Consider the following 25,718-nt stretch of genomic DNA (forward strand, 5'->3'; position numbering starts at 1 on the left):
GCACCACTCCACTAGGGACCCCCATGGCTAGTATCCCCCCAGGGGGGCACCCCAAGGCTCCTGACCCCCCGAGTCCTCCCATGGCTCCAAACCTCCATCACCGGGGTCCCCCCATGGCACTGCTCCCCGGGAATCCCCCCACGGCTCTGCTCCCCCCACAACGGGGTACCCCACGGCACTGCTTCCCCAGGGTCCACTCCCCACCTCAGGGGGAACACACTGACCTAATTCGCCCCAAGGGGGGCACCCCACAGCCCTGCTCCCCTGGGGACCCCCCGTGGGTCTGCCCCCATCCCTCCCCTGGGGCTCCGCTCCCCCCCGCGTCCCCCTGCACCCCACGTACTGTTGCATTGTAGTCGAAGCAGATGTGGGGGCCTTTCCGGTAGCGGGGCCTGTCCACCAGCTCACACTGGTTGGGGTCCCTCGGGGGGGCTTCGCAGGTCAAGGAAACCACCGGGGACAGGGCGATGGGGGCACGTGGGGTGCCCCACGGCCACCCCCAGCCCCTCGGGCCATGGGCTGGCTCCCTCTACCCCCGCCTGACCCTGCAGCTCCCAGCCTCCCCACTCAGCCCCACAACCCACACCTGTCCCCTCACCCCTCTGCCACCACATCCCGGGGGGGACGCAGCCGGACCACCAAAGGATACCTCTTACCTCCGCCTGCAGCAGCTTGACGGACTCGCACTGGCTGCAGAGGGGCTTGTCGGCCACCACGAAGAGCAGGTTGGTGTTGGCCAGCCTCTGCGCGTGGAAGAGCCTGGGGGCGTGACGGCAGTGGGGACCCCAGTTACCCTGTGCCCCAATTCCCCCCGGTCCCTGGTTCCAGCCCCACTGGTGGGTGGCTCTGAGGAGGCTGAGCAGGTGGGGTGTCCCCATCCCCATCCCCATCCCCATCCCCATCTCCATCTCCATCTCCATCTCCATCTCCATCTATCCCCATCCTCACCCCCATCCCCATCCCGATCCCCATCCCCATCCCAATCCCCATCTCCATCTCCCCCCATCCTGATCCCCATCCCGATCCCCATCTCCATCTCCATCCCCATCTCCATCTCCATCTATCCCCATCCTCATCCCCATCCCCATCCCGATCCCCATCTCCATCTCCCCCCATCCTGATCCCCATCCCGATCCCCATCTCCATCCCCGTCTCCATCCCCATCCCCATCTCATCTCATCTCCAACTATCCCCATCCTCATCCCCATTCTGATCCCCATCCCCATCTCCATCTCCATCTCCATCCCCACCTCCATCTCCATCTCATCTCATCTCCAACTATCCCCATCCTCATCCCCATCCTGATCCCCATCCCCATCTCCATCTCCATCTCCATCTCCATCCCCATCCCCATCCCCATCCCCATCCCCATCTCCAACCCTGTCCCCATGCTGAGGGGCTGCCCAGGGAACTGGCACCGATGGGCTTGCAGGGCTCGGTCCCACCTGGAGGAGCCCTGGGGATGTCACCATCACCCCACGGCCCACGGGGACACTACCGCTGCTCCCCGTCCCCCCTGTCCGGGTACCACAGCCCCCCTGAGCGCCGCACAGCATCTCCCATCGCCCCCACGCAGGCAGCTGCCTGCACACGGGGGTCCTGGCAAAGACGGCCTAGGAGGGTGCCCCCAACCCTGCCCGGCTGGTGGGACGGTGGGGACGGACCCACCTGGAGCAGTTGCCGCAGTCGATGATGGCGTTGTAGGTGGCGTTGACGGTGCTGAAGTAGTACTGCGTCTGTTTCATGATGCAGCTCGTCTCCCTGGCTTCCATGCTGTCCCCCGCCACCTCCTCTGCGCCGGCACAGCGCCGTGGGCCAGGGGCCACGGACCCCCCCGCCCCGGGTCCCCGCCGCGTCCCCTGCCCGCCCCCAGCCCGGGGCTCCCCGGGGACTCACCCGTCTGGAACCAGCTGCTGTAGGTGAGGCCGTAGAGGAACTGCTGGAAGAGGGACCTGGGGAAGGAGAGCGTGGCCACGTCAGCTGTCCCAGCCCCGGGGACGCGCCGGCGTCACCCCCCGATGGAAACGGCCCTGGGGAGGGGACGCGGCAGGACTCACCAGGCTGCAGCTGAGGTCCACCAGGCAAGGTTCAGGAGATCGGCCACGGTGGGCTGTGGGCAAAGAGGGGGCAGTGAGCCAGCGGGTCCCTGTGCTGGGGACGCCCCGCGGGTCCCCGAGCTCCCGGACCGCCTGGCGGCCACCGTTCCCGCAGGCGCTCACCACGAAGACGCCGCGGGGCGCGGCGCCGGTGTTGCTCTGGGCTTCAGGGGCGCAGACGGACTGGAAGTCGTAGGACTCCTTGCGGGTGTAGAAGGAGTTGTTGTAGAGGGCGGACATCAGGTTGGCGTCCACCTCGCTGAAGAACTTGCCCACCTGGGATGGGGACACCGAGTCTGCACCCAAACACCACCTCGCCCCGTGTCTGCCCCGGCGGGGACTCAAGCGGGGCTGTGTCATGCCACCCGTGACACGAGCTCGCAGGTCTCAGCTCTCCGCTGGCACCCCACGCCCAGGAGAGCTGCAACACGGGCAACGCTCACCTGGTACCAGTGGTCCTCCTGGTTGGAAAGCACCAGGAAGCCCCCGTCGTCGATGAGGACGCAGATGAGGTCCTGGGGAAGGACAGCAGCGTCACCCACCCCCCGGCCATGCCCAGGGCAAGGCAGGACAGGCAGGGCGGGGGGGGTTGATGGGCAGCCAGGCCAGGGGGGGCCAGCCCGGCGTCCCCAAGTCTGGAGGCCGCTCAGGAGCATCTCGGTGCCGGGAGCGCACGTTCCGGGTACAGGGAGCAGGAACAACCACCCACCCTGGGAGGTTTAACAGCCCCCTGGGGGGGGTTCCAGAGTCCAGGGGGCAACCCCAGGGCTTCGTCCCTGTGAGCGGGGTCAGGGGCTGGCTGAGCAACGGGAGCGGCTGGGGGACAGGGTGGGCGCACTCACCCGGACAGCACAGGCAGGGCAGGCAGGGGACGAGGAGCCCTCCCAGCCGTCCCCCGCTGCCCCCACCCCTGCCCGCCACCCACCTTGTTGTTGGCCTCACAGTCCATCTCGCAGCTGGTCGAGGGGTCGCACTGTCAACCGAAACCGGGGCAGAGGGACAGGTTAGCAGGACCATCCTCCCTGCCAGAGCTGTCCTCCTGGCCAGGAGGGGACATGCCAGGGGGTCAGGGGTTCGGGGACAGGCTCCCCGAACAGGGTGACGGGCAGGGCTGCGTGGGAGGCAGAAGCCCAACGAGGCCACAGGCACCATGTCCCGGCAGTGCCCCAGTCACGTCCCCGGCAAGCAGAGCTCCCTCCCTGTCCCCGTCCCCGTCCCCACGCTGTGCCAGAGCCACAGGAGCCTCGGAGGACGTACCCGGCGGGCACCCAGCTGGTCGCGGTCCGTCCGGTTGCTCGCCAGCACTTTGAACTTCTCAGCCCAGGCTTCCAGGTCCAGCTTCACCCCCACCACTGGGGCAGTGGGGAGATGGGGTGAGCCCCGGTGCAGGGGGGATGACGGGGACCCCCCCAGCCTGGCGGCGGGGCACCCAGCCCCCTGCCTACCTGCTGGCTTCAGTGTCTTGCCCCCGATGCTGAGCTCCACGGCGGTGCTCACCAGGATCCCGATGGTGTTGTTCTCCAGGTCCAGCCCCCGGTAGCCGGCTGCAGAGGGCAGGGGTGGCATCAGGGGACATGTGGGGCCAGCGGCAGCCCGTGCCACCCCCCGTCACCCCAAGCCGGCACCCACCGTCCCGGTAGGGTGGCTTGAAGATGTAGCCCTTGTTGTCCAGGCTCCTCCGGTAGAAGCTGGCGTTGAAGGGCTCCGGTTCCTCCTCCCAGTCGTCTGCAGCCCTGGCGGGGAGCAGCCATGGCCATGACTGTCACTCGGCTCCAGTCCCACTCGAGATGGCCCCACAGGAGCAGACGTGTCACCGCGTGGGGCCAGGCACACATGCACCCGCCAGACACTCACTTGTTAGGGAAGACGCGGGTGATGCCCCCATCGGTGGCTGCAAAGACGGCCAAGAGGCTGTACCTGCAAGGAGAGAGGCTGGGCATGCTGGGCATCAGCGGGGTTTTGCTCTGCCTCTGGCCCCGTCCCCACAGCCCGTCCCAATCCCCCTCTGTCCCCAGCCAGCGCTGCCGGTCCTGGGCCACCTTGCCTCCACCTACGTGTTGAGGTCCTGGTCCTTCCAGACCCGCTCCACCAGCTGCTGCGTGATGCCCGTGTCCAGGATCAGGTTGTGCAGGAGGAAATTGTCACCTTGGGAGGAAGACGGAGAGGAGGAGGAGGTGAGGGCTGGCCCCGTGGGGGCCCCCTGCGCCCCCCTGCCCTGCCCTGGCACCCACTCTGCAGCGGCTCCCAGGAACCCAACCCCGGCACACTTCACCCCCTGCCCCATCTCCCCCGCCACCCCCTCCCCGTACCCCCAGACCTCCCCACCAGCCCCCCCCCCAGCCCCCCCCAGCTACTCACACTGCTTGGAGTCTGGGGTCACCTTTTCCATGAGGGCAATAAAGTTTTCCAGGAACTCGGTGTTGTTATCCGACAAGTCGAGGTCTTTGCAATACTCTCTGGGGTTTGGGGGACAAGGTTTGTCGTTCGCGAGGATGGAAAAGGCAAGGTCAGTTCTCCCCCGGGGACGGCGGGGTGGGCGCTGGCCGTGCTGCCAGCACCCCGGCTTGCCGGGGGACACGACGGTGGTGACGTGCCACCGCTCTCGTGAGTGTCACCCTGCCGAGGCAGCCGGCTGTGGGCATCTCTGCAGACCGCCCGGGCACCCAGCCCTCCGCTGCCTGCAGCACCGCCGGCTTGGCCGTCACGCCGGCCACCGGGTCCGTCACTGCCACGGGCACCGAGGTGCCGTCACCTCTGCCAGGGCCAGGTTTGACGGATCCCAGTTCGCCCAGAGTGGTACAACCCTGAGCCTGTCTCTCCCCGTACTGGTGGGGCTACTAGTGGGACTGGGTGCCTCTGCCACCGTACTTACCTGCGGGGCCAGGCGGGTGCCGCCGTGCCCCCCCCTGCCCTGCCCCTGCGGCACCCCGGGGAGCAGGAGCTCTGCTGCGGGTGCAAGCGGGGGTTTGCCTCCAGAGCCCCCGCGGCTGCGCCGGTGGCACCACGCAGGCACTCGGCAGCCGTATCTGTACCCTTTGCGTAGATAGTTAGGTGCCGGGTGAGGACCAGCCGGCGGAGACGGGCGCTCGCCCGCCGGCATCGCCGGCCCTGAGCCCCTCCTGGGACGGGCATCGCCGGGGGTGCCGCGTCCCCGCTCCGGTCTGGGACCACCCCGAGTGCAGAGCCCCAGCCCCGCCGATGCTGGGGACAGCCGTGACCCCGTCGGTCACCGCGAGGCTCTAAGCGGATGGCACGGGTTAGTGCCACCCTGGGGTGCCGAGAGCCTCCCGGCCTCAGCGGTGCGGCTGCAGGCAGCGCCGGGGGGGCTGAGGGCTCCCCTTGCTCACGTCTCCTCCGCCAAGCTCCTGACTCTGCCAAAAACTTGTCAAGAGGACAAATGCCGGAGCAGAGGGTGGCAAGGGAGCATGTCCATGGGGCGGCCGAAAAAGCTGGGGCACCCCGGCCAGCCCAGCCTGGCCCCCCGCCTCCTGCTCTGAGGAAGCAGCCACCTAAATATCTACACCGACACGCACAGATACAGGTACTCACACACCCACGGGGGACGGGGGATATACGGTTTCTGAAAATTTCCAGCGGCCCGTGGGCACAGCAGCGCCGACGGCAGATCATACAGTCGCCCTGGGTGCCGGGCACCCCCCCGGCACGTAGCACCTCCCCGCCGCCCACTCGTGCCGAGCTGGCACCCGTCGAAGGGAGGGTGCTCCCAGAGCCGCTTTGGGGGGCACTGCAGGGCTCGCCCCCATTTTCACAGCCTGCTTTTCTCTCCGGCTACACCAGCCGCAGAGACCCATGCTGGATGCTGACCCCACCACCGCAGCCCGAGCGGGGCAGTCGGGGGGCAGACCCACTCCTTGGGTCTCGGGCTCAGACATCACCTCCGTATCTATTCCCTTAGCACGTTTATGGGACAATTTTTTAGTAACAAGGTTTTTCTGTTTCTCATTAACGCTCCGCTTTGGCTCCCATGTTTCCCAGACCTCACCCCCACTACCCCGTGCATCGCCTGGGGACCAAGTCCCACCCGAAAAGCCGTGGCTGCACAATTACTGTACGTTTTGGGCTGGTTTACCCAGAATTAGCGTAAGCGAGCGACGGCTGCTGTAGGCAGGGAGGGCAGGGGGTACCCGCAGGTGGCACAGGCGGCTGCGCTGTGGCCTCGACCTGCTGCAGTCCCCAAGAACTGCAATGATAAAACGTCTAATGGGGCATTTAGCTGTTATAACAATGTGTAATTAGCTGGTAATGTTAATTAGGGCTGGTCAGAGGTTGCACTGCAGCGGTGGATAGGGCAGCGTGCTGGCAGAGCCATGGGGCTCCCCGAACAGCCCGCCGAGGGATGGCCCTTCATCCCTGCTAGGTGACGAGACTGGGTGGCACGGCCCAGCGGAGGGGACGTGTCTGTCTGTCCGGGGGCCGCTCCACTGTCCTCACGTCCCTGTTGGCAGCCTGCTGCTGGCAGCCTCCCCAGACCCCCTGGGCATCCCGAATTGGAGCCGAAACCTACCCTTCCTCCTCCCTACCCCCCCCCCCCCCGCAGCCAGCACGACTGTATGATGCCACCGCCGGCCCCTTGCTCGGTGGGGGGGATTTTCAGAAACTATACCTATATATGCACGCGCAGAGGTCGGGCCACACCGGGTGCATATATACCGTGCTGGATGCAACCGGGTGGCGGAGCGGGGCCGGGGTCCCGGCGGCAGCCCCCCTTGGCCGAGCGGGCACACGACACACACAGCGACAGGGGACGGGGACGGGGAAGGGGACAAGGCACGATGAGGCGAGGATGGGGGGGGCGATGGTTGGGGGGGGGTCGGCAGCGGGGCCGATGCACACCTCGGCAAGCGCACACGCAAAGCTACCTGGGAGCAATGAACACATGTCCCTCCGACTCAAAGCTGTTGGGCAGCAGGTATTCAAAATCTGCAACAGAAAGGGAAGGTTATCCGGCGGGGAGGGGGGACGGGGACGCCGGGGGGCCAGGAGGGAGAGAGACGGACAGAGAGAGAGGGGAGGGAACCACAACAAAATAAAAAAAGCGTTTGCTGCTCTTGGTAACAAGAGAGGAAGGAAAAGGCCGTTCTGCTGTCGCTGGCACCGCACGGGAAGGAACGTGATAGCCAAATCGGGAGAGGTTTGCCCATCTCGGCTCGAATTTGCTCGGTCGCGGGCTGAAGGCGGGCGGTTGCGTACGCGCGGCCGGTGGTGCGTACGCCGGGACACACAGAGACACACACACATATATATATGCGCGCACATGTATATATATGCATGTTTGGGAGGGCGTGGACGCGTCTCTCTCTCGGGGTGGGGCTGGGGGGGTTGGTGGGCGAGGGCAGGGAACCGCATGCTGCGCTCCTGGCCGGAGGAGGATCACCAAAACACTTGGTTGTCGGGAAGGAAAAAAACAAAAAACAAAAAACAAAAAAAACGAGTTTTCAGGCATCGACATGGCCAAACGGGGAACCTTGCCGAGGACAGTCCAACCAGAGGCTCCCCGCCCAGCAAAGCGCCATGCAATGTGCTGCCGGGCTCTGCCGCCGGCCCCCCTCCCTCCCTGGGGCGGTGGGACCCCAACGGGGACGGGGACCCACGCTCGCCCGCCAGCCTGGCGCCTCGCTCTGCTTTAAGGGGGTGGGGGGGTCGCAGCCCAGCAGGGTTTGGGGTGCCTCTCGGGGACCCCCCCCGGCAGAGGGGCGGCGGACGCGGGGTTCGGCTCGCGGGGGCGAGCCGGGTTAGGGGGTGCGTGGGGGGGTGCTACGGGACATTCCGGGGCCACTGGCCCCCCCCCCCCCCAACGGCGGGCACCGCCACCCTCTCGCCCTCCCGCCGGCCCCCGGTGCATTGCACGGCACAGCCAGAGGTTGGACTGTTGCTCTCCGAGGGCTGTAGGCAGGGGCTGGGTACAAGCCGATGAGAGGAAGAGGAGGAGGAGGAGGAGGAAGAGGAGTACAAAACACTCGTACTTGGTCCATCAGCATTGCCATTGCAGGGGCGCTGGGAGGAGGCAACTCAAAGCTGATAGAACAGGGCTGAGGGTGACGCTTCCACCTCCCCGCTGGCCCTGTCCCCCCCCCCCGTCCTCCCCTCTGCTGCCGTGCCCCCCGCAGCCCGTGTCGGGGAGCGGGTGCTGCTGGGCAGGCAGCCGGTGGGCACCCCGTACCGGGTGCCACGCGGGAAGGAGCGTGGCGGTGGGTCCCCCGGGGACCGTGCACGCCAGGGCATCCCCCGGCCCACCGTGGGGCTGGGCGGGAGCTGGGGGTCCACGGGGCCCCTCCTGCTCCGGCGAACGGCCAGGCATCGCGGGGATGTGGGCCAAATCCTGCCCCGGGTCGCACGGGCGACGTCCCGCTCCACTGCAGGGGGGGTACCGGCCCCGGCATCCCCCGCCTGCCTCGGTGGGGACTTTGGGCTCAAACTCGGCCGCTCCCGGGGAGCACGGATGGCACCGGGACGCTGCGGCTGCCGGGGGCTTCGTGCCGTGCTGGGCCCCGGGGCAGCGGGGACGGCCACCGAGCGGCCGTGGGGGCAGGCAGCGTGGCACCCCGGGGCTCAGCCACCCCCCGTCCCCGCGGGTCCAGGCCCGCCGTCCCCTGTGCAGCGGGCTGGCATCACCCCGGGGGGGTCCCGTCCCCACCTCCACCGAGGGTTTCTGCTTGGGGGTGGGGGGGCTTCCCCAAAAAAGCCTGTCCCAGAGGGCGACCGCGGCAGAGGGCTGGGTCCCCCACCTGCCCTCCGTCCCCGCCACCTTTGGGTGCCCACCCCGCAGCCCCCCGCTCCCTGCACAGCCCTATCCCTTTCAGGTTGAGTTGTCTTGGGGAGGAGGAAGCAGAGGAGCCGGGACGGGGGGAGAAGGAGCCGGAGGAGGCGAGCGGGGGGAGAGGAGCAAGAACGGGGTGGGGAGGAGGAGGAAGAGCAGGGTATCAAACTAGCTACAAAAAAACCTCGTGGATTGAAAACGGCAGAGTTTCATACGAGATCAGCTCTTGAACGATATCGAACCAGGTTTGGGAGCGATGCACGGGGAGGGAGTGGGGGATCGTCGTGACAAAGCTCTCATGGACAGAACAAGACATGTTGCTTTCAAATAAAGGGGGAACTGGAGGAGAGGAGGAGGAGGAGGAGGAGGAGGAGGAGGGAGGAAGGGCGAGTCGGTGGCGGTTTGCAGGTTCGGCGTGGCAAACGGGCAGGGAGATGGGCAAGCAGGGGGGCTGGGGGGGGACTGGACACGGGGCAGGGGACGGGGTGGTGAAGGTGAGTGGTCTGAGACTGAAAATACTTGCCCTTCATTTTGATGTTTGGTACTGTGTGAATCCACCATAGAGAGAAAGCAAGAAAAACAACAAACAAAAAAACAACAAACAAAAAAAAAGGGGGTTGGGTGGAAAGGGGGAAGGGGGGCACAAACAATATTTTATTCAATCGCCGTTTGAATAAAAATATTGTGTATCATAATCATACCAAAAGGAAACCTCTTGCAAAAAACGACATGAAAAAAAGAAAAAAAAGAAAAACCCAGTAACAAAAGGAAAAGAAAAGGCCACGGTGAAATAAGAATAAAAAAAAAAATGCAAAGATATAACTAGAGAAATATATATATATATATATTCAATACTCCAAAGGAAAATGAGAGTCAGTAGCAAACAGTTGCAACAGTCTTGATATCGAAATGTCCTCACTGAGTCAGGGGGCATGCACGGCACGGCACGGCGGGCAGAGCCGGGGAGGATGGGGGGATCCCCCCTCCCGGGGACAGGGACAGCCTGGCCTCGTCCCCGCGGGGACGTGGGGCTCCTGCCGAAGGATGGAGGGGGCGGCAGGAGCTGGATCTGGAGGGGGCCGGGGTCGAGCCGCCAGGGCGGCCGAGGGGGAGAAACGGGGGGAACTGGAGGGGAGAGGGGAAGGGTCCGGTTCTCTCACGGGGGAGAGGGGTCCCCGGGAGCAGCGTGGACCTGTGGTGGGAAAAAGGCTCGGGGGTCAGGGGAGAGAGAAAGAGAGAGAAAGGGGGGGCCAGGCTAACACACACGTACACAGATTAATTCCAAACGAAAATCGAAACCAACCGAAACCGAACTCATAAAAAGAATAAATGGCTTAAACCGAAACCAAAGAATCGTAATAAACCAAAGGAAATTAAAGAGATCCATGCAAACTTTCCCAGGCTCGCAAATTAACTGGCTGCTACAGCATCATCCCTCGTCCCCAGGAGGCGAACGGGCAGCGGCGCAGCCCCTGCCTGCGCCGGGCAGCGCCTGCCTGCAGCCTGGGGCTCGGGTTTTGGGTGCAAAGCGTAAGGACCAAACCCTGGCACCCCGGGGCACCCCAGGCAGGCAGCTCGCTTTCCCTCTGTGCGTTCATCTCTACTCACGCCTCCCTCAGTTTTCATTTTCCTTTTTTTTTTTTTTGTTTTTGCCTCTCACAGTGATCCCTATCTCTTTTCGCAAGTTTTTGCTCTGTGTTTCTCCCCCCAACAGCCGCGGGCCGGCGTGGGGGCGAGCGGGAGTGCGAGAGGGTGGCGGGGAAAGCCGGGGGCTACTTACACTTCACTTGCAGGATCTGGTCGCTGAGGTTGGCCTGGATGTAGTAGGTGCTGTAAGGAGGCAGAACCAGCCCCAGGCTGCAGAGGGGGAGAGCAGACAGGCGGTGTAAGGCTTTACACCCACCCAGAGCCCTCGGCCGGCCCCCAGCCCCTGCCTGGCACCCCCCCGCAGCACCGATGGCAGGCAGCAGCCCCGCTGGCCTCTTGCACAGCCCGCTGCATCCTTCTCTCCAGGGACTGCACCCAGCGCTGTCCTGGGAGCACCCAGGGTTGTCCCCAGAGCCCCCAGGGTCATCCTGGAGCACTTGGGGCCATTCTGGTGGCACCCAGGGCCACCCCCAGTGCACCTACTGCCATCTGAGGGCTGCCAGCTTCGTCCCCAGCGCACCCAGGGTGATCCTGGGTTGCACATGGCCATCCTGGTGGCACCCAGGGCCATCCCCAGAGCACCTAGACTCATCCTGGTGGCACCCAGGGTTGTGCCCAGGGCACCCAGGGCCATCCCCAGAGCACCTAGACATCCTGGTGGCACCCAGGGCCATCCCCAGAGCACCTAGACTCATCCTGGTGGCACCCAGGGCCATCCCCAGAGCACCTAGACTCATCCTGGTGGCACCCAGGGCCATCCCAGGGGCAGCCCCAAGCACAGGAGGTGGCAAGCCTGCCCAGCCAGGGCTGAGATGGGCAGGATGCACCCGCCCGGGAACCAAGGGAGATGCACGTGAAGAGGGACGTGACACCCTCGTAAGGGAGGAAGGCGGGAAGAGACGCAGCCCTTGAAAGAAGGGACAAAACCTTCCAGCGAGGAGAGACCGAAGACAACCATTACGCAGGCACCGGCTACTGGTGAGCCAGGAAGGAGAGGGATCCACCAGCCAGGAGTCTGGCACACAGATGAGGGTGGGAAAGGAGGTGGCAGGAGGCGGTGCCGGGGCTGCTGAACCCACGGGACACTCTGCCAGAGGGAGCTGGGCTCCTGGGTGCTGGCTGCAGCAGCCGGTGGCTTTCGGTGATGGTGTTTGTGCCAGGTACTGCCCGGGATAAGCGAGCATCGGCAGGTGGGGGCCACATTCCTGACTCTCATCGGATGTCACACCTGCACCTGGGCCACCAGGACCTGGACTTGCCCCCCAGGCCACCCCTCCAGCTAGTCCTGTCTGCACCTGGCAGCACAGACTGGGCACCCCAGCAAGCACGGCCGAAGTGGTGGCACCCCAAAAAGCACGGCAGAGGTGGTGGCACCCCAAAACCACAGGTGGCAAGAGGAGGGTGGTGACTTTTTTCTGTTCGGCGCTGGTGGCACCCTGTGCTGATGGTGTCCCAGGGAACCCCGGGAAACATCCCCGCCGCAATGCGGAGCCACAGGAGCGCAGGGACCCCGGCAGCACCTTTCGCCCTACAGATCAACCCGCGGCCCCGGCCACGGCTGAGTCACTCTGTGTCACTGTCCCCTCCTCCACAGGGCTGCCTGGCTCCGGAGGGGTGCCACCGCGGGGGAGAGGACCAGGGCTGTGCGGGGGACACCTGGCAGCGCTGGGAGGTGGCTGTGATCCTTGCCAGTCCCCCTCCCCAGCTGGGTGGTGAGGAAGAGGAGGGTACACTGGGCAGCAGGGGGACCACATGGCTCCTCGCAGGATGAAGGCAGCACGAGTTGGACCGCATGGACATGACGATGGTGGGGTCTTTTGTACGCAGCTGCTGGTCCAAACTGGTGCAAACTGGGTGATAAATGCAGAGGGAAGCTTAGCTCTCCTCGGCCTCTGCAGCCACTGCCTGTGTTGCAGGGTGGGCGCACGTCTCCATCACCCGACCCGCAGCAGGCAGAGACCTGCGCGAGCCCCTGGCTGGGCAGGCAGGTGGTGGCAGGGCTGTCCCTTGTCCGGCACCTTGCACACCAGCCCTGCAGCCTGTCCCGAGCCCTGGGGACCGTGGCCCAGCTCCGTAGTGCCAAATACTGGTGGGCAGCACTTTTGGGAGTGCCCTCTAGAGCGACGCCGGCTGTGTGCGATGATGCGATGGCACATTTGCAACCCTGCAGCCCATGGGAGACATTCCTGACGGCCTCGGGGACCTCCCGAGCTGCAGGCACAGGACCACAGCCCTGTGCTGGTGCGGGTCCGGCCAATGCTGGATGAGTGCGGGTGCGCCGGCAGCGCCGCTCACCTGTAGTTGGTGCTTTTGATGGGGGCCCACGTGTAGGTCCTGAACACCTCGTCGATGTATTGCTGTGGGTCAGAGGGAACCAGTCAGGCCTCCGCGGTGCCAGGACCCTGCCGGCACGGTGACACGGGACCCTGGCTCCGAGCCCGGTGCCGGACGCAGCCCCTCACTCCCTCCCGCTGGGGCTGGGCGCTCAGCACGGCCCTCGTTTCAGCTGTGACCCCCTTCCCCTGCAGTGTTACCTCATCCAGGGACTTGATGAGGGTCTTGATGAACCTCTGCCCGTCATTCCCATCAATCATGCTTCTCCGGATCTGGGGGACACGGAGGAGGCAACTGAGGGCCACAGAGCCCAGCCACAGGCCCGCAGGCACTCACCCCAGCGGGGTGGCACTGGGGACCCGCGGAGCGCAGGGGCGAGGGGTGAGCGGCCTGGGGGTCCCTCATCATGGGGACAGTGACCCAGCTCCCATCCCCACCGCAGCCCCACGGGAGCTGTGCCGGGGCCCGTAGGACAGGATGCTCCCCAGGGCAGGCTGGCAGGGCTGAGTGCCCTTTGCAACTGCAGATCGGGGGGGGAGCCAACCTGTACCCCAAAAGCTGCCCCCGGGTCTGCCCACCTCCTCCTTGTTCTCGTCCTCCAGCTCAGCATCCAGGAAGTCCAGCGTCACCGGCTCACGGAAATTGATGATCTGCAGGCAGAAAGGGAGAGCTGGGGAAGGGCTCAGGGCTCCTGCCGCCGCCGCCGAGTCCAGACAAATTCATCACAGTCCCCACAATTAGCTCCTAACAACCCTGGGAAGCTGCAGGTCCCACAGGGCCTGGCTAAGCCCCGCTGCTGCCACCCCAACGGGTCCCTCCTCACCTGGGGCTGCAGGTTGGGGTGCAGCAGGACGTAGCCGTTCAGGTCGATGGCGAAGACGTAACCGTTTGCCCCCAGCTGCAGGAGGACAGGAGGAGGGATGAGGCCGGCCAGGCGGCTCTGCGGCGTGCCGTGCTGTGCCAGTGCGATCACCCTCACCTCTGCAGGCAGAGCTCGCCCCACACCGGCCCCGGGGCTCAGCCTTTTCTATCCATCTATCACTATTGCCAGGTCAACAGCATCTCTCACCCTGGCTCTGGATTTTGCCCGCTGTCCCTTCCACCAGGCTGATAAGTTTTATTCCCCGCTGACCCTGCAAGGGTTTCGTCTCTGCTCTGGGTCCCAGAGCATCACCCAGCTCTGATCCCTACCCACCTGCCTGCCCCGGTCCCTGCCTGCAATCACGGCTTCTGCACCCTGCTGCCGCCAGCACTGCTGGAGGTGCTACAGGGTGCTGGGGACACAGCTCGGGGCTCCCTGCAGCAGGCTCCCACACTGGGCTCGGGCAGCGCAGGGCAGGGATGGAGGGGAAGGGGACCCCACGCACGTTGTAACGCGGCGTCAGCCTCTTGATGTCGTTGAGAGCCACGTCGATCCCCATCACGCCCAGGATGAGCTGGTTCTGGAAGGAAGAGCGGGGAAGGAGGCAGGTGGGAGCAAGGCTGTCACCCGCCACCGCCAGCACGGGGACGGGGCAACAGGAGGATGGATCTCTTCTCCCTCCGGGGACGTGCGGGTCGGATCTGGACACCGCAGGGGCACAGGGTGGGATGTGCCAGCCCCCCGGCAGCCCTCCATGGGACACTGCACCCCCCAGGGAGTTACAGCTGCCAGCTGTCCCCATTGAAGCGGGAGAGCCAGCCAAGGCCATTTTAGGTCCTGGGGATGGCAGTCACCCCTAGTCTCACCCCAGGGAGGGGGTGCAGAGCAGGCAGCACCCCAGGGATGCCAGTGCCCCCCTCCCCGTAGCCATGCACCCAGCATCTGGGCACCCTCCCCACCCTGCCACGGCCCCACACCGGGGGTCCCGGTGCAGCCGGGGTGGTGGCAGCCACAGTCTCCTACCTTCCTGTCACTGCTGTCCTCCGTCAGGTTGAAGACCGGCAGCGTGCCCGTCACCACCAGGCCCAGCCCCTGCACAAAGCACAGAAGGGTGTCCCACGGCCCCTTGCCTGCTCCGGGACCTGGAGCCAGGGGTGGGTAGCAGAGAGGGGGTTACCCCACCTGGCAAGGGAGATGGGGGCATGTGCTGTGCGGGACCCTGGGCCAATGTCCCCACCCGCACCCTGGGGCTGGGGGTCCTTACCAGGGCATCCTGGTAGACGTTGGTCCACTGAACCTGCTTGGCTCGGTTCCCTGCCAGGACCATGGGTCTGCCCAGCACGTCCAGGTACTCCTGCAAGGACACAGCATGGACATGACATGGGAGCCAGATGCCTCCCTGCTCCAACCTAGTGACACTCCTGTCCCCATGCACGTCCCAGAGATTATTAACAGGGTGCTTGGTGCCGGTCTCCAGCTGCAGGCTGGGCTAGGGGACAGGGCTTGGCAGCTACCAAACCTGAGGATAACGGCTCCAGCTGCGAACTGAACAGGACTGTCGAGATGCAAACAAGGTGCTGCTCACCATCAGCCACGCACAGGCAGGGCAGGGGCTCGCCAGGCAGCGCCAGCCACAGCCCCCCAGCTCCCAGCCATCCCCACGGCCGGGCTTGCTCCATCACACCTCGACCACGTCGCTGCTGTCTCCCTGGCTGCCACTGCCAGCCTTTCGGGATCTTCTCCCAGGCAGGTTTCCCTTATCCTGGCTCGCCTTGCCAAGGCAGACCTCCGGGCAGGGGGGCAGCCCCTGTGCCACGATGCCAGCCCTGCCCCGAGGGGCTGCCCTGCTCGGGGACCCCTGTCACCTGCCCACCACGGCACCTCGCGTGCATCTGATAAATAAAAGGGGCAGAGGGATGGGGTGTGGGGCGGACAAGCCTGGCTCTGCCGAACAGGGTGGTGCTGGGGTTGGCCCTGCCTGCACTCGCTCCCGGCTCGCGCTTGCTCCCTGCCTGCGCTCAGCTCTGCTCTGTGCTGATTAACGCCTGATGTTTCATAATTAGTCACTCAAAAGACAGCAAGTCCATGGGGAGCTGCAGAAGATGAATTACTTATTTCAATAGCGCGAGGCCTGCCTAAGAGCTCGGCTCGGCTCCCCAGCTCCCCGCCACGCTCGCCGCTAGCTTTTGGGCTCTCTGCAGCGGGGCTGGGGCTGCCTGAGCGCACCCCCAGGCAGGGCACCCCGGAGGGCAGCTCTGCCTGCGGCTGCCAGGTGGGCACCCTACCGTACCTGCGTGTTGATGCGGATGGCGCCGATGGAGGGGATTTCGAAGTAGTAACCTTGGAAAAGAAAAACAAAGGCAGCTGGAGAGCCGGCTCTCTGCCTGTCCGGCAGTTTGGCTGTCCGGCTGTCCAGTCCTCCAGGGTTGCAGCCAGCACCTTGGTGGCAGCGGCACACACCGGAGCACCAGATCTAGCCCCCGCGTGAGGGGGGAGCCGGGCGCCCCGCAGCCTCCCACGCCTGCCAGGAGCCAGCCCCGCTCACCTTTGTTGGCGCAGGCCATCCACTGCAGCGGGGTCACGTCGTAGTTGTGCTGCCCCACGGAGAAGGTGAAGACCCGCACCTGTGGCAAAGCACGGCGGTCAGGACCATCCGCCGGGCACCTTGGTCTTCCACACCCGGCGCTGCCGGCGGATGGCAACCTCCCCGGGGACACCGTGGCATTGCCTGCCACGGCCCGCAGACCCAGCTGCCCTCAGCCAAGCGCAGGCGGGCAGAAGGTGGCTCCTGTGAATGCTGGCTGTGCTGGCAGCGAGGGAGCCCCTCTCTCCTCGCGTGGCCCTGGCCAGTCCTGTTCCCCAGCATCACTGTGTCGGCCCAGGCCACCTACTCCAAGGGTCCTTATGCTGGGCCATCGCTGCACCCAGAGGGGTCTGTGCTCTCCGAGGGTCCTGTTTGGACCAGAACGCCCTCACCCCACAGGTCTCCAGTTCCTGGGTGGCATTGGGGACCCTCCTGCCAGTTCATCTGCCCGCCAGCAGCCCTGTGCCCATGCTTGGGGTGTGCTCCCCTCGGGGCCGGCGTTCAGGGAGCCCACCAGCCCCATCCCCTCCCCGGTAGCCCGCTCGGTCCCATGCCCCCCGCACACCAAGGTGGGAACTGGCTATCAAGGGCAGCGGCTCGGTGCAGGAGCAGGCTGTCGGGGAAGGAGGATGGTGACGAGGCAAATGAGGCGGAAGCCGGCAATAGAGCTGGAGCAGCTGTCTCCCTCCCCGGCGAGCGGCCCCAGCCCGGCACAAGGACCCACAGCCCCTCACCGTCTTATTGGGCCAGTTGTACTTCTCAAAGACGTCCTGCACCCGGTCCTCGCCGCCGTCCGTGAACATCATGATCATCTTGTTGCAGTTGGCACGCGTGATGTTGGACTGTGGGGCAGAGAGACGGCGCCTGAGGCCGGACCCGGAACGAGCGGTGCCCGGCGCGGGGCTGGATGTGGCCAGGACGGTTGGCCCTGACCATCTTGTTTCCTGGCCTGTTTCTTCTGGGTGAGGTGGCTGGCGTGAATGGGCAGGAGAAGGGACACTGTCTGCTTGGAAATGATGTGGCTACTGCCGCTCGGCACCTAATAGCACCATTCATCTTTATTTTGCCTCTGGCACGGTGTCTGGCTGGATCCAGCCCCCTCTGCCCAGCCCTGCTAACTTTTAATAACCCAGAGGGGCAGCGGCTCCAGCAAAACCTCAGCTACGGCGTGCCAGGGCGTAGGATGTCCCCCCTGGCATTGCAAAGGGGGACAAGGAGCCCTCTGCATGCCGAAGTCCCAGGCACGGGGCAGCAGCCGGGTGCTCGGAGCTCTCCCATCGCCCCCACGGGTGCACTCTGCCCTCCCCAGCCCACAGCCCAGTCCCCAGCTCACGTTCTGCAGCTGGTCGAAGGCGTACTCAAAGCCAGCCTTGTAGTCGGTTGTGCCCTTGGCCACCATCCCCTGCACGTCCTCCTTGAAGACCTTCTTGTTCCGGATGTTGGCCTGCACCAGGTGCTTGAAGCACGACACTGGCTTCGCCTTCTCATTGAACTGGGAGGCGAAAGGGAGGGGAGTGGGTTGCAGAACGGGGATGGGGGCAGCCCCGGCAGGTACAAAGCACCCACCACGCTCAGCTCCCACGGGTGAGAGACAGCCCACGTCCCACGTCCCAGGGATGGCCGATGCTGAGACCGGGGCTTAGCTTGGGCCAAATCCAGCACTGAGCCACCCAGCAGGGGTGCCAGGAGTGGGTGCTGCCAGCTCACCTGCACCCTCGCTTCTGCAAGACCCCCCGGGCTTGTGCCAGCAGGCGTGCCGTGCCGCGCCGCGCCGCACCATGCTGGCAGCGGGAGCAGGTGCTGCCTCTCACTTACGGCTTCATTTGCTGGCAATAGGGCCCATTCATTAGAGGAGCAGCGATCCAGCTAACGGAGCCAGGCCAGACACGTTAATTAGTGCCGGCGTGCTTGCGGCCAGACAGGGGAGGGCCGGCATGGGCTGGGCGCCCAGCGATGCACAGATGCGGTGGCACGGCCACTGTGCTGCGTGAGGTCACGGGCTGGTGACAACGCCGCGGAGGGCATGATGTCACTAGCTGGTGACAGACAGGAGGTGGCTGGTTGGGATCGCCCCGGGAGCATCTCTGCCAAACGCTCCATGATTGGGGCAGCTTTCGTTCACCACCACGTACAGCCAAGCCCTGAGCAGCCGTTCCCTTACTTATGGGCAGGTGGGTGGTTAAGAATTAAAAAAAGCGGCATTTCTCGCTCTGCAGAGCCCCTGGCCAGGTGGGTCTGGGGGCAAAGGGCTCCCATAGTGGGGAACTGGGAGCTGCCCAGGGGTACAGCCCTGCCGCCCACCCCGCAGCACTCACCGAGGCCACGTTGACATAGTCATCGTCCGAGAGGGTGTCCAGCATCTCATAGACCGAGGTCTTCATCAGCTTGAGGGTGAGGCCGCTCACGCTGCCGCTCCTGGCAGAAGAGAGGGATGCCGGGGGGCTCGGCGGCGAGGGGGCACAGGGCTCCCCACCAGCGCTGTCCCACGCAGCTTCCCCACGGCCACCGGTGGACAGCGGCACCCCGGCGAGCTGTGCCACCGTCGCCCCCCCACCATGTACTCACACGTCCACGATGATGACCATGTCCTTTGGGGAGGAGGCACCTTGGATGTACCTGCGGGGTGCAGAGGGGGGTCAGTGGGGTTGACTCCTTTCGGGGGGGGGGACCCCGACCCTCCTGGGTGAAGCCCAAGAGCAAAGCTCTGCCACAGCACGGGCGGCTGGGGTGCTGTGCCAAGAGTGCCCGTGCACCCACGGCTGCGGTGACCCCGGAGCGAGGAGCAGGGACGAGGCAGCGGTGGGTGAGCAGAGGCGAGGATGCGGCACGGCACGGCGCGGCACGGCAGACTGCCAGGGACCCGCCGCTCGGTACCATATCAGCCTAATGAGCTCTAAATGCTAAACTCTTCCATCATCGCAGGCCCTTTTCTGCGCGCTGATTATGCTGACACACACATCCATATTAAGATGCTATTTACCCCCCTGGTAGCTTCAAAGGCCAGGCTGATTAGGTTATTTTTAGCTACGAGGAGGAAAAATAATACTACTACGTAAATCCTCCCCTTGAAAACAATTAGGGAACCCTTCCTCGCCCCTCAAAGCACACGGTCCTGCTCCCGGTCCTGCTGTGCCGTCCTGCGTGGGACAGAGCCGGTGCGGTGCTGAGCATCTGTCCCAGCAATGGCCAGGCACAGCCCAGCCTCCTGTCCCACCACACGGGGCCTGATCCTGCCATGGCTGAAGTCCAAAGGAGCCTCATTATTGGCTCGATCAGGATCAGGCCTGACGCAAATTAATTAGTGTGTTGTTAGTATCAATTACTCACCATTACTGGGGAGGACCGGGGAAGGGGCAGGCTCTGATTGCTAATCCCAGGTCCTGATGTTCCCTAATTACAAGTGATTACCCAGGCGGGATGTGGGATAAGGGATGCTGGCGTGCGGGGGCTGCCCTGGTGTGGGTGCCGCAGCCCCCCAGAATCCTCTCCTCATGCCGGGGGGCAGGATGGGCAGGCAGCTGCCCGCAGGCTCCCTGCCAGCCGGCGGGGGCTGGAAGGCTCGGTGCCTGCCCCGCTCCCCAGGGCTGGGCTGTCGGCGCGGCACGGAGCCCAACTAAGATGCCGCCCGTAATGGGTTGTGGCAGCGCATCCATCTCCGGCTGCCCCGCTCAGATGAATACCCCCGGCTCCGCGGGAGAAGGCTGTGGTTAATAGTGCCATTCATCAAGGGAGGGGAAGGCAGGCGAGCGGTGCCGGTGGCCCCGCCGAGGCTGCGGGCAGGACGTGGTCCCTGCCGGACCCGGCAGCGGAGCAGTGAGGGCCGTGTGCCGCACCGGACCCCGGCGCGAGGGCAGGAGAGGACCCCAAAGGGGCGTCCCCGGGGCCGTGCTGCCCCTCCAGCACGAAGGGTGCTGCTGCTCCTCCGTGGCTGAGTGGGCAAGCGGGTGGCTAGCCTGGCCGGTGGGCAGGGAGCCGGGCTAGCTGGGCTTGGTAGCCCTCCTATGCGCCAGCGGCCCCCCCGAAATGGCCTGTCAATCCCGCCCCCGCCAATAACCCGCACGGCTGCCTCGGCGGCGAACGATTAATAATTAATGTGGAGCAATCACGGACAATTAACCATAGTAGCAGGGCCACTAATTTTCTGACAAGGAGAGGGGGCAGCTCCCGGTGTGGGCAGGGGGCTGGGCAGGGGCTGCTCCCCTGGGATACCTGGAGACCCGCACCCACTTTCCTCTCCATGCCCGAGATTTTAGGCAGCAACCACGGGCAGGACAAGGGCCGCAGCTCCCCCAGCCCCAGGGGCAGCATGATAATTAGCGCTGGCAAGCCGGCAGGTCTACCTGGGCTAAGGGGAAGCGATTCAATCCCACCTCACTCGACGTGCGGCTAAATGGCTGCTTGCAGCTATCGCTTAACCACAGCCTGGCGCTGCCTGCTCGTTTCTCTCGCCACCCTCCCGGCTCACGGCTTCCGAGAGCGGGAGCCGAGAGCCGCGGCTCAGATGCCCCTGCCCGTGTTACTGCGTCCGTTTGCCAATGCCAACCATGTGTGAAATGAAAAGGGGAGGGACGTGGCTGCTCCCGGCCACAAAGGGACCCCCTCCCCAGCCGGCACCCCCTTACCAGGGCCGCCTGCGCACGTCGTAGAGGTCGATCTTATTGGGGGCTCTCCACGGGGTGGCTGCGGGGGGAAGGCAGGTGGTGAGTAAGGTGAGGCTGTCCCGGGGTGGGGGACACCGGGGACCCGGCAGAGGGATGCCCAGGGCCGAGGAGGCGGCAGGCTCCGGCTGGGAGCTCACACCAACCGGGCTTTGGCACAGTCCGGTTACGTGTGCCAGGCGGCCCCCAGCGCCGGTGCCGGGGGATGCTCGCCCGCATCTCATGGTGAGAAGGGCCCGGGCTGCCTTTGGCCAGTCCCAACCCGCGGCAACTGCCCCCCGCTGCCCCCCGAAACGCACCGGGGTAGTAGCGGGTGACGCCGGTGGCACTGCCGAACACCTGCCAGAGCAGGGAGGGATCCTCCTTCCGATTCTCGATGAAGACGTCCTCCAGCGCCTGCGTCCAGTTCAGCTCGTTGAGGATGACGGTGGCTGCGGGAGACAGAGCCAGTGGGTGGGAGGGTGGGCGGGGGGGAGCAGTGGAGCTGGGGGGTGACGGGGACCACAGTGTCCCCACAGTGATGGCAGGGAGGGAGAGGCAGTGTGTCCCCTCTGCCCCTTCCCACGGAGGAGCCCGGAGGGGCTTTGCAGCCTCTCCCGCATCCCCCGGTCCCCTCGTTCCCACAGGGCTCCAGCATCATCCTGATGTCCCTTGTCCCCAAAGACCCGAGCCACCCTCCAGGGCTCCCCCGAGCGCTCATCATCCCCATCCCCTGGCTTTGGGGCAGGGACAGCCACCGCTAGGGATAGCCAGCTTGCCATCTCACCCCCTTCCCAGCAAAACACCCCACTCCTCTGCCACCGAGCCAGCCCCGCTCCCTGGGGACTGCCACCAGCTGGGAAACCAAGGGGTTGTGTCCCTGCGGGGCTGCGCGGAGCCTCCCGGGCCCCGCTCTGCATTCCCGCTAGCCCCCGCACCTGACGCAAAAGCAATTAAGATGCCAGCAAACAGCAGTTTTAAATTATTCAGCTATTAAAGCAAAAGATAAGCTGCCGGCAGCCCCAGCCTGTGATTAATCAAGAGGGGCTGGCGGAGCGCGGGGGGGGGGCAGCGTGGCAGGTATGGGGCTGGCCAGCCGTCGGGGACGCTGCCTCAGGGACAGTGTGATGTCCTGGCACTTCCAGGGCTCTTCGGGGCACCCCGATCAGCTGGGAGGCCCCGGCACCCCCCGGCAGCCTGTGCTGGGCCACCTCGGGACCGTGGCGTGGAGGGGCCAGCTGAGCCGCTGCGGGCAGGAGTGGGCAGCACCCCGAGGCCAAGAGCTGCTCCCTCCTGGGGGAGCCTCAACGCATTTTTTGGGGTGCAAGAGCTCCCAGGAGCAGCCCGTCTCCTCGGCATTGGGCAGAGCAACCAGTGCGGTGCTGCAGGGAAGCCGGTGTGCATTTGAGGAGTATATTTAGCTCTCCTAAGGCTTCCTCCCACACTTGTCCCTCCTTGAAACGCTGTCATCGCCCGTTCAAGCCTTTGCCATGTACCCGAGGTGCTGGCGGGATGTGGACAGGTTTCACCCAGGGTGAATCATGGATCCCTCCATCCCAGCACCCCTCCTTCCCTCAGACAGCTGTGCCTTCAAACCACAATTTACTCCATCCATATCTCCCCAGCCATTTCTCAGCACCGTGCCTACACAGAGAGCTGTTATCTGGGCACTGAGGATGATTTCTTGTTTGGATCTGTCACAGGACGTGGTTTTTCCCGGGAGAAGGGGCCACGAGCAGGCTGCCAGTCTCCTGCCTGCCTGGAGCAGCCCTGGGCAGTGCTGCCAGCCTCGGCCGGGCACTGGGCTGGGCACGGACATGTCCCCAACAGCCCCGGCACTGTCTGCACCCCCAGGCCCTCGGGGCCCGTCAGCCACACCAGGCTTGTGCCGAATGCGGCTCCTATACCCTCCCTGCACACAAACACAGCCCGTATATCATCCCTGAGCACAAACACAGCTCCTAGACCATCCCTGTGAACAAACACAGCCCCTATACCCTCCCTGCACACAAACGCAGCCCCTATACATTCCCTGTGCGTGGAACGATGAGCTACTGCTCACCAGATGGGTGTCCGTGGTCGGGACGGCTCCTGACCCCCTCAGTTGAGGCCAGAGCTGCCAGCCCCCCCGGAGACATTCCCGTCCCTGTCCCCATCTCATTGCTGTCCCCATCAGGGTAAGCCAAGCCCCGCCCCGCCAGCGAGCGATTGCAGATTTAATTAAAAATGGCACAGTAAATAAAACACATATAGGATGTAATTTGTGTGTGTAGTGAGGGGTGACGGCGGAGGGCGTCTCCGCAGTGGTTTAATTAGCGTGCCAGGCAGCGATAGTGCCTCTTCACCGGGTCCCACCAGGGGAGATGCTCCCTGCCTGCAGCTCTGTGGGCACCGGCCACGCTCGCCGGTGTCCCCAGCAGGAGAGGACACACGGGTGGCCCCATGCCCGCACCCCAAACCCGCTCTCCGGGGTGCAGCAGCTGAGCATCCTGCCCTGCATCCTGGCTTTTTGGAGGACGCCGGTGTGGCCAGACATGGTCTGATCCCTGTGCCCACGCGCTGCTGTGCCCGTGGCTGCAGCCCCTTTCCCTGGCTAGGAAGGGACTTTGGGAGGGTGTCCCCCCATTGCGACCCCCCCCCACCCCGTCCCCTCTCCAGCATCCCTCTCCAAGCACCCATGAGTCCCTGGAGCACGTTAATCTCCAATTTGCTCTTGTCCCATGGCCGAGTGGGGTGATTTATGTGGCCGTGGCAGGCCATCAGCCATGGCATCGGCTGGCGAGCAGGGGTGAGGAATAATGAGTATTTTATCCCATGCAGCCCACCCCGCTTGCATGATGTGCTTCATTAGCTGCCTGGCCTGCGTTAGCTGGGTAATAAAACTAATTGCAAATTTCTAATCCGCTGCCGCCGCTGTGGTGAAATCGTCACGCTGATGCGGCTCTGAGCACGGCCGTGCCGGTAACGAGCCCGTGTACCGGGAAAGCGCTGCTCAGGGCAGGAACACGAGCTCAGCCCCCGTCACCACCGTGACTACCGGGGAGCCCTCGGCAAATGCCACCGAAACAAGGGAGTGCAGGGACAGTGGTGCCCTGGGCGGTGCGGGGAGACAAGGGGTGCCCCCCAACGGCAGGGTCTGGGGGTGGGTGCGGGATGTGGACCCTGGGTGCTGGAGGATGATCTCCGGCTGGGAGTGGTCCCCAGCTCGGTGCAGAGCAGCCACTAGAGGGAAATGGAGACCGACTGTCACCATGTGCCACCGCAGCAGGGCGAGGTAGCAGAGAGCTCTGGAAGCTCAGGGACTGTGTCACCTCCCGGCAGGGACCGAAAGCTGGTGTGGCACATCCTATCCCATCCACCCACCCTCCTGCCTGGAGCAGCCCACTCCCTCCGGCAGCCGCAGGGGCACGGCCGTGGGGCTGACACCCCCCGCACGCTCCGGGCAGCAGGGACTGCCCCGGGGTGGCATCGCACTGTCCCGCAATCGCCCTCGGCTGCCTTCCTGCAGCACTTCAGCTACTTTTTCTCCCTTTTCATAACCTCAGCCCCAAGCAGCCCGAAAGCCAGTGAGGAAGCATCCTTGCTTCACCCTCTCGCACCGCCCAGCCCCGTCTCGCTCCCTTCTATGAGCAGGGAGTTGCCGCCTCTGTAATTGCTCCTGCACAGAGCTGCTCCGTCCCTCTGATCGTCCCCGGCACCCGCTTTGAACTTCCTCAAGCTTTGCTGAGCTCTTCTACAGGGAGGATCACAGCCGTGTGGGTGCAGCTGAGCTTTACCCTGTGCTGTAATTACCATTTCTCCTTTGCTCTCCATCCCTTCCTAATAACCCCTAACCCCTGATTTGCCCCTTGGGCTGGTGCTGAGCTCTCGAGCATCCCTGGGGAGGGACATGTTGTCACCTCTGTCCTGACATGGTGACTCTGCCTCTTCTCGGTGCCTGCCCGGCTGGGAGCCAGCCTGCCCTGGCAGCGAGACCCAGCCGGGGCACCCCAGGGTGATGGTCCCCGGGGCTGCAGCACCCTGAGCAGGAGAGGTGGAGGCTGAGCCTGGCCTGGCAGCGCAGAGCAGAGCAGGTGAGGAGGGGCACTCACAGCCTTTGTAGATGTCCGTGGGGATCTGCACGGCAGCGTACGAATAGTTAACCTTGGTCTTGAAGTTGGCGTCATCAGTGAACTCCAGCTTCAAGGAGTTGGACTTCTCCCTCTCGATCTCTTCTCCATCGGGATCATCCTGGGGAAGGAGCAGAGCGCACGGGGTCACCGGGGGGTGCCAGCCCTGCATGCACGCCAGAAATGCCACCGCCCAAAGCCCATCACCAAATATCCCCTTGCAGACACCGACAGTGCTGGCTCTCGTGCCAGATGTTGCCCGCAGCCTGTGCCAGCACCGGTGGCACAGGGAAGCGGGTGCCGGGAGCGAGTGGACTGGAAGATGAGCACTGGTTACCTTTGCCTCTCCGGCTTTGTTAGCACGGCAGGTGTTACATCAGACAAAAAAAAACCCAAATAAAAAAAAAAACCCTTGAAAATCAATTAGCAGCAAAAGGCAACTATCAAAGAACAAATTAAAACGGAGTGCAGCTTAACGCTCTGTCAATAAGCAATGCAAACAATATTTAATTATGGTGGAGAGACGGCGAATTCCCCACTGCCGGCGCTGGAACGCGCTCCCTCGCCTTCCCAGCCCTCCTCTCCCTTCCCAGGGAGAAGTATGGCAGCGGGGGTAAAACCCCCCCGGCAAGGCAGGGCAGGGCTGAGCCAGTGCAGGCAGGACGGTGGGG

General features: G+C 64.6%; 1 protein-coding gene across 1 annotated transcript in view; it reads right to left on the bottom strand.

Moving 5' to 3' along the window:
• The window catches only part of CACNA2D2 (calcium voltage-gated channel auxiliary subunit alpha2delta 2), a 226,972-nt gene that overhangs the window by 2,349 nt on the left and 198,905 nt on the right, over positions 1-25,718 (bottom strand). The window contains exons 6-37 of the mRNA XM_075052711.1: positions 25,030-25,168; positions 21,259-21,390; positions 20,924-20,981; positions 18,867-18,917; positions 18,617-18,716; positions 17,635-17,793; positions 17,036-17,143; positions 16,263-16,341; positions 16,008-16,057; positions 14,982-15,071; positions 14,741-14,809; positions 14,223-14,297; positions 13,679-13,753; positions 13,434-13,505; positions 13,056-13,127; positions 12,817-12,878; positions 10,655-10,731; positions 6,977-7,037; positions 4,455-4,552; positions 4,151-4,241; positions 3,951-4,013; positions 3,726-3,829; positions 3,542-3,640; positions 3,354-3,448; positions 3,022-3,069; positions 2,540-2,611; positions 2,220-2,372; positions 2,058-2,110; positions 1,897-1,952; positions 1,669-1,792; positions 650-759; positions 344-432 (exon numbers count right to left, since the gene is read on the bottom strand). Coding sequence (XP_074908812.1) covers positions 344-432; positions 650-759; positions 1,669-1,792; positions 1,897-1,952; positions 2,058-2,110; positions 2,220-2,372; positions 2,540-2,611; positions 3,022-3,069; positions 3,354-3,448; positions 3,542-3,640; positions 3,726-3,829; positions 3,951-4,013; positions 4,151-4,241; positions 4,455-4,552; positions 6,977-7,037; positions 10,655-10,731; positions 12,817-12,878; positions 13,056-13,127; positions 13,434-13,505; positions 13,679-13,753; positions 14,223-14,297; positions 14,741-14,809; positions 14,982-15,071; positions 16,008-16,057; positions 16,263-16,341; positions 17,036-17,143; positions 17,635-17,793; positions 18,617-18,716; positions 18,867-18,917; positions 20,924-20,981; positions 21,259-21,390; positions 25,030-25,168 — 2,784 coding nt within the window. The remainder of the gene's footprint in view (positions 1-343; positions 433-649; positions 760-1,668; positions 1,793-1,896; positions 1,953-2,057; positions 2,111-2,219; positions 2,373-2,539; positions 2,612-3,021; positions 3,070-3,353; positions 3,449-3,541; positions 3,641-3,725; positions 3,830-3,950; positions 4,014-4,150; positions 4,242-4,454; positions 4,553-6,976; positions 7,038-10,654; positions 10,732-12,816; positions 12,879-13,055; positions 13,128-13,433; positions 13,506-13,678; positions 13,754-14,222; positions 14,298-14,740; positions 14,810-14,981; positions 15,072-16,007; positions 16,058-16,262; positions 16,342-17,035; positions 17,144-17,634; positions 17,794-18,616; positions 18,717-18,866; positions 18,918-20,923; positions 20,982-21,258; positions 21,391-25,029; positions 25,169-25,718) is intronic.

The sequence above is a fragment of the Buteo buteo genome, chromosome 21 (genome assembly GCF_964188355.1).
Source record: "Buteo buteo chromosome 21, bButBut1.hap1.1, whole genome shotgun sequence".
Lineage (NCBI taxonomy): Eukaryota > Metazoa > Chordata > Aves > Accipitriformes > Accipitridae > Buteo > Buteo buteo.